This window comes from Chlamydotis macqueenii, chromosome 17 (assembly GCF_036417535.1).
Source record: "Chlamydotis macqueenii isolate bChlMac1 chromosome 17, bChlMac1.mat, whole genome shotgun sequence".
Taxonomy (NCBI): Eukaryota; Metazoa; Chordata; class Aves; order Otidiformes; family Otididae; genus Chlamydotis; species Chlamydotis macqueenii.
In genome coordinates this window covers 14,264,159-14,271,555 of record NC_141572.1, presented here as the reverse complement: position 1 = coordinate 14,271,555, position 7,397 = coordinate 14,264,159, and the positions used below count along the sequence as shown (strand labels likewise).

Below are 7,397 nucleotides of genomic sequence, written 5' to 3'. Positions count from 1 at the left end.
ACAGCCCCGTTCCACCTTAGGGACATCAACGCATGCTACGGACAGCGCTGCGGCCAGCCAGGGGCTGACGGGTGGTGGAGAGGAACAAGAGACACCCCCCCCCCCCATCCCCAGCGCAAAAATACAGGTGATCTTGGATGTGGAGAGAAGAGGAAAAGGAGGAAGAAGAGGAGAAAGAGAAGAGGGAGAGGAGAAAAAGACAAGAAGATGAGAAGACAAGAGAAGGAGAAGACGGCCAAGAAGAGAAGATGATGACGAGAAGGCCAAGAAGAAGAGGAGAAGACAAGATGACACAAATGAGGAGAGGCAAAGAGAAGAAACAAAGATCAGAAGAGCTGGTTGCTCTCCAGCTCTGCTCCGGCCACCACCACCGTGGCCACCCCCCCGTGGAGCTGCTCCCCATGGGATGGGGGGGTGTGTCCGGGGCCCCTCGCAGGGCCAACCCCAATTGCCACCAGTCACCAAGCAAAGGAGTCCCGGCTCCTCGGCCACCTCAGGTCCACGGCCATCACCTGGCCAGGTCCTCTCCACGCAGGCACCACCACCAGCAGCTCTGCAATGTCACCGGGGTGGCCGGGGGCTCCCCACCATCCTGCCACCCACCCCACTGCGTGTCTCACGACCAGGCGTCCTCGTCCAGCCCCTCGCGCTCCCGCGGGACCCAGGTGGGCTCCAGGAAGGAGGAGAGGACGCTCTGCAGAGCCCCCCAAGGCTTGGGGCTGCCGGTGGGGGGCCGTGGGGCTGCCCCGTAGCCCCGCGGTGTGGGGATCCTGGAGGGCTTCTTGTGGGGCTGCGTGTCCAGCCGCGGCTTGGCCCAGGGGCGCGGGGACGGCGCGGGAAGGGAAGGCACCGGTTCGCGGACTCCTGTGGGGCCGTCCGCCATGGCGGGGGTCTCCTCTGGCAGCTCGTCCTCCCCCGGCGCCCAGTCGGTGTCGGACTCGGGGCCCCCCCGCGTCTCCCGGGTGTCCCAGGAGGCCGGGAAGCAGCTGCTCTCGTCGGAAGAGCTGGAGAGGGCCGGCCGGCGTCCCGTATCCGGCATTTCGGGGGCCACCGGCGGCGGGGGGCCGACCCCATTCCCGCTCCGCCGGCCGTCTTCGACGGTGAGGCTGTGCTTGCCAAAAACGTTGAGGGAGGAGGAGGAAGAGCTGGAGGAGCAGTAGGCTGAGTCGGCAGCAGTGGCAGGGGGCGGCGGAGGGGGCACGGGGGGGGTCTCCCCATCTTCCAGCTCCTCCATCATCCTGGTGTTGGCCAGGAATTCCTCTTCCAGCCGGCGGAAGAGCTGTTGCTCCTGGCCGGGCTCCAGCCGCAGCGGGGCCCGCAGCCGGCGTGCCAGCTCCTCCAGCTCCCGCTGCATGGCCTCCTCTTCCTCATCCTCCTCCTCCTCGGCCCCGCCGCCGCCGGGGGCTTCCTCCAGCGAGGAGCGACGCGGGGTGGGCGCGGGGGTCCGGCTGCGGGCGGGGGTCTCTGCCCGCGCCCAGGAGTGTTGCCCGTCCCGCCGGCGGCTGATGAGCAGCAGGGGCTGGGGGCCGGGGCGGCCCTGGCTGCGGGCGCGTGGCGGGGTGCGGCCGGGCCCGTTGGGGACGCGCGAGCGCCCGCGTTCCTCCGGCGTGGCTCGCCCGGCGTCACGGGGAGGCTGAGCAGCGAGGGCCTGGCCGGGGTCTCGGCGGCGGGGGGTGCTCCCGTCCCGCGGGCCTGGGGGGCCGCTCTGCGCCGACGAGGCCGAGGAGTCGCTGTCGCCCGAGCAGCGGCGGGCGCGGGCGGGAGCGGGGTCACGGGGTCTGGGGGGGGGCACAGAGATGAGGGTTGGGGGGGGCTAGGGCAGTGTACACTCCATTTCAAGCCCCCCATTGCCCCCCCTTTCCCCCAATTGTCCCCATTGTCCACCCATTGCCCCTCCGTTGTTCCCACTGCTGTCCCCGTTGACCCCATCCGTCCTCCCCATTTGCCCCCCCGTTGCCCCATCATCCCCCCATTTCACCTCCCATTGCCCCCCTCATTCCCTTCATTGCACCCCCTCATTTCCCCCCTTCCTCCTTCCCTGCACCTCCCATTGCCCCCCCTTGCACCTCCCATTGCCCCCCCACTGCCCCCGTTCCCACCATTTTTCTCCCTTCCCCTCTATTGCCCCCCCACTGGCCCCCATGCCCAATATCGCCCCACTGTCCGCATTGCTCTCCATTTCCCCTCATTCCCCCCCCATTCCCCCACCACTGCACCCCCATCGCCCCCCCATTCCCCTTCCACTGTCCCCTCATTGCCCCCCCATTTATCCCCCTGCACCCCATTCCCTCCCCATTTCCCCCCTTCCTCCCCACTGCATCTTCCACTGCCCCCCAGTCCCCCATTGCCCCCCATTTCTCCCCTTGCTTCCATTTCCCCGTTTTTCTCCCTGTTCCCCCCCACTGCCCCCCATTTCTCCCCATCCCCACTTTCCCCCCTGTTTCCCCACCACTGTGCCCCCGATTGTCACCCACTGCCCCATTGCCCCCCAATTCCTCCCCACTGCCCTCTCATTGCCCCTAATTCCCTCCATTGCCCCCCATTTTCCCCCCATTCCACCACTGCACCCCTCACTCCCCTCCACTGGCCTCCACTGCCCCTCATTTCCTCCCCGCCCCCCATTCCCCCTCCATTTTCCCCCATTCCCCCACAACTGCACCCCCCATTGCCCCCCACTGTCCCCATCGCCCCCCCATTGCCCCCCACTGTCCCCATTGCCCCCCCATTTCCCCCCATTGCCCCCCACTGTCCCCATTGCCCCCCACTGTCCCCATTGCCCCCCATTTCTCCCCCTGCCCCCATTCCCCCCTTCCCTCTCCACTGCACCTCCCATTTTTCCCCATTTCCCCCCATTTTTCCCCATTTCCCCCCAATTTTCCCCATTCCCCCCTCCCTTCCCCCCCCCCCGCCCAGGCCGCCAGGGGGCATCCACCGCCCGCCGTGCCAATCAACCTGAGGGGGCGTGGCTACCGCCGGCCCCGCCCCACCCCTCGCCGTGGGCACTGCGCCTGCGCGCTGGCAGCGGCGGGAAAAAGGCGGCGGGAAGAAGCGGCGCGGGGGGGGGCAACCTCACGGCCGTGACCCCCAAAACACGAGTGGGGTGGGGCGGGGATAGGTCCATTCCCTTATGGTGGAGGCCGCCTTTGCCCCACGGCAGGCCCCACCGTGGGACTGGGGCCTACCCGTGGGGCTGAGGCCTACTGTGGAGTTTGAGGCCTTGCCGTGGGGCTGAGGCTGGGCCTGGGAGGTGCTGGGGAGGTCCCGTCCCACCCCACGCAGCACCCGTGGGTGCCCTACCTGAGCGTGCCGCCCGCCCGCGCCTCAGCGGGGCTCCTGGAAGGGCTGGCAGAGCCGAGCAGTGGGGCCGAGCCCCTCCGTGGGGGCAAGCCCTCCTGTTTGGCGCCGGGCGGTGGCTTGGGGATGCCCGTGGGCTGGTGGCCGCCCCGCTGCTCCGTCCTGGCCTGGTTGCTGTCCCCGACGCCCGAAGTGGGGCCGGCTGCGCGGGGGCGGCGGGGGGTGCTGGGGCTGCGGGCGCGGGCCGCGGGGGAGAAGCTGCGGGGAGGTGGTTTTTGGGGGGAGAAGCCCGGGGCACGGGGCTGGGGTAGGCGGTGAGCTGGAAACAGAGACATTGGTGGGGTCAGAGGGGGGCATCCTTCACCACCCACCCCCCACACATCGTGTCACACCACCCGCCTTTTCCAGCCGGGATTTCCCAGGCTGTGGGGTGATCACCTCAGGAATTCATTTGCCCAAAATTTTTCTCACTCCCTTTTTTGCCCCCCTTTCAGTGCCCCGAGCAGCCCAGCCCCAGGGAAAGGAGCTCCAGAGCGAGGAAAAGTGGTGAGACAGGGTGGAACTGGCTGCGGGGGGGGGGGGGTGTCAGTGGGTGGGGGTGCTGGGTGGGGGGTCCCCAGAGGGGCACTCACAGAGGGAAGAGCAGCGGCACGGGTCGTGCTTGTCCAGGTAATGTTCCAGTGTGTCCCAGCCGCCGCCGACGCGCACCATCACGTGGCTCCTCAGCACCTGCGGACGGCCCGCTGCCCGTCACCCTGCCTGCTCCCCATCACCCTGCCCGCTCCCCATCACCCTGCCCGCTCCCTGGGACGCGGCCAAAAGGGACCATGCCTGGGGTGGGGGGGGGAGGGTGAAGAGCCCCCACATCCTCGATGTGGGGAGTGAATGGAGTCAGGGTTCAGCCAGGTGATGGGCTGGGGGTGCACCCCACCGCAGGGCCCCTCGGGAGGGGAGCAGGGGGAAGGATGGTGGGGGGGACACACACAGAAAGAGGCGGCGGCTCTTACTCGGACGAAGATGAGGGTGCTGGAGTCGCCCACTTTGTACTTCCCCTCGGAGACCTTGACCATGGGGAACTGGGAGGGGCAGGAGCAGCAGCCCAGGATCTCCCGCACCTGGCGGCAGAGAGGGGAGAGGTCGGTGGGGCGCGGACCCCCAGCTGTGGGGCTGGCCCCTAGAGATGGCTGCCCACGGAGGGGCTCCCGTGCTTGCCCCCCGCGCGAGGGAGCAGGCTCGTTGGCAGCGCGCCGCCTGTACGTGCCGGTGAGAAGCACCCACAGCACCCACACGCCGTGGGAGAGGGGCCCAGGGGGGACACGTTTCCCACAGCTGGCCACCCCCCAGCAGGCTGAGAACGGGCACAACTCACTTCTGCTGCCAGCACCACTCCATGCAGCCCACCCACTCTGGGGCCCCCCGGTGTGGGGAGCTCAGAGCTTCCCCGAAACTGGGGAGGAGGAGGAAATTCCCCCCCCCCCAGCCCTGCCAATCCCCGAACCACGGGGGATTTGCTGCTGCCCCCCCCCAAACACCAAGACCCCCAGCACCTCACGTCCACCAACAGAATTGAGTTGAAGCCCCATTTTTTTTGCCTCCCCCCAAAAAACTTTACCACCTGGCACCGATAAACAGCCAAAGGGTTTGGGGGGGGGGGGCGCGCCCAGGGGATCCCCCATCGCCGTGGGGCTGCCCCCTCGGCTGCCCCCCCGTCCCCGCCAGCTGCCTGCTCTATCTGGGGCGGCCGCCCTGCCCGCGGCTGACGTCAGGGATTAGGCAGGGAGCCACGGGGGGACGCGGGGACGCGGCCGCATCCTGCCCCGGGCCGGGGCGGGGGGACACAGCGCCGCCTCCCCCGCCACCAAATTTGTTGTGGGTGTGGGTTTTTTTTTTATAATTTTTAATAATTCCTCTTTTTTTTTTGGCAGTTCTGCCCATCGCAGGGGTCAAGCCAGGGCAGGATCCGGCCGCTCCGCTTCCCATCCGGGGCAGGGGCCGAGCGGCAAGGTCAGCTCCAACCGGGGAAACTGAGGCACGGCGAGGGGCGGGGGGGTCCTGCCCCTGCCGCCATCCCGGGGGTGGTGGGGGGACACACACACACACACACACGGGGATCAGCCGGGCCGGATCCGGCACCGTCAGGCTCCTCCCCGGCTCCAGCGCTGCCCATAAAAGCCGATGGCGAGGAATTACGCAGCCCGGAAAAATGCATCCGGGGTTGGCAGCGCCCAGGCCAGGGGGGCTGCAGGGGTTTGGGGGGGCACCAGCGGGGAAGGGGAGGCCCCCCCCCCCACTTTGCAGCGGCACTGGGTGGAGGTGGGGGGGGTGCAGGACGCTCCCCCCCCGCCCCGAGTATGGCGGCTGCGGGACTTAACGAGGAATTGGGGTTTCAATTAAAAAACGGCTTTGAGCTTAGGGAGTCAGAGGAGGGCAGACCCCCCCCCCCCCCCCCGTGCCCCCCCCACCCTGTGTCATCCGTCCCCCCCCGGTATTAATCCGCTGCCTCACGCGCGGGCCACATCCTGCACCCAGCTCGGCTTTAATCCCTCCTGAGCCTCCCGTGCCCGGAAGGGGTCCCTGCACCCCGATTTGTGGAGGGCACCACCCCTCCTCTTCTCAACACCCCAGATCGTGGCTGGGAGCCCCACGTCCGTCTGTGACACCAGCCCCGAGGTTCTGGGAAGAGGAGGAGGGTAGATCCAGGCAGGAGCAGGTTCCCAGGGTGGGGACCACTGTGTCCCCCCCAACCCCCATCACGAGGAGGGAGTGGCAGGGGTGGAGGTGACACCCGCGTCCCCTCCCTGTGATTATGGCCACGGCCACCAAAATAACCCGGCCTGGGTGGCCAAGGACTTCCCACGGGCCACGGATGGATAGAGGGGACCTCCCAGAGGCCATAGAGACGGATGGGGCCTCCCATGGACCACAGAGAGGCCCGTTGGGTGGACAGACAGGACCTCCCATGGACCATTGAGCTCCCCGTTGATTGGATGGACAGGACCTCCCATGGACCACAGAGCAGCCCGTTGGGTGGGCAGACAGGACCTCCCATGACCCACCGAACCAAGCGCAAGGCTCCCAGGGGAGCGCCTCTCACCAGCTCGTCCAGGTTCTTCAGGTCGCAGAGGGCGATGGGCCGGGCCCTGCCAGGGTAGGTGGGCGCCTGGGGGTCCCGGCTCTCCTGGCGCGTGCCCAGCGCGCCGTAGGCCGTGTGGTCCCTCATCTCCTCCTCGATCTCCTCCTCCATCTGGATCAGCATGGGGGCCAGCATGCCGAACTTGGAGCCCCTCCTGGCCACCTCCAACAAGCAGAGGACAAAGTTCTTCTCGTTCTTCTTCAGCACCAAGTCGTTGGTCTCGAACATGAGGACGTCCTGGATGCCCAGGTCCTGCCGGCACCACTGGATGAAGTTGGAGACGTTATCCCGGGCGACGAAGGAGCCGGGCGCCACGTTCTTGGCTTGGAAGACGACCTCGTTCTGAGGGATGCGCATCCGGGCGGCCGCCTCGGGTTGCCGCCGCTGGAAATCCAGGGCGATGCGGTTGACGTTGTTGGCGTGGCGGCAGAGGTGCGAGCCGGTCTCCAGGCTCTCCAGGAAGGTGTCCACCTGGATGTCCAGCTCGTAGAGGGTGTTGAACCACTCGGCCAGGTCCTCCTTCATGGCCTCCAGGTACTCCTCGCTGGAGCGGAAGGGGCGGATGCTCTTGGAGGCGGCCGACTGGATGTGGCTGGGGTCGGCCATGGCCAGCTGCCTGTCCTGGGTGGGGTGGGGGGGGCAAGGGGTGCTGTTACGGGTGGGTGGGCAACACCCCCAGCCTGTGTCCCCCCCCTCGCCCCACCCTGGTGACCCTTCTGTGCCTCAGTTTCCCCCACTCGTGGGCAGTGGGGGGGGGTCACCACCACCAGAACCTGCCAGGACCTGCAGCCCCGTGTCCCCCCCCCCGCCGATGTACCCCCACCCCGTGGGACTGTGGTGGAGGAGCCCCCCCGCCCGCCCCCCCAAAGCTGCCCAGTCACTGTGGGTGTCCCCACGGTGGGGGCAGGTGATGGCACCCCGAGGGACCCTGGCTGCCCCGAGTGGGGGGGGGTCCCTGCCCGGGGGGGTA

General features: G+C 68.1%; 1 protein-coding gene across 1 annotated transcript; it reads right to left on the bottom strand.

The window, feature by feature from the left end:
• Positions 1 to 172: 172 nt before the first annotated feature.
• On the bottom strand, positions 173 to 7,033 carry GAS2L1 (growth arrest specific 2 like 1). The gene is made up of 5 exons (XM_086761862.1): positions 6,389 to 7,033; positions 4,302 to 4,409; positions 3,927 to 4,023; positions 3,298 to 3,613; positions 173 to 1,778 (listed from the first exon to the last, which is right to left on the bottom strand). Exons 1-5 carry the CDS (start codon positions 7,031 to 7,033, stop codon positions 617 to 619), a joined length of 2,328 nt encoding a protein of 775 aa, XP_086617988.1. The 3' UTR covers positions 173 to 616.
• Positions 7,034 to 7,397: the final 364 nt, after the last annotated feature.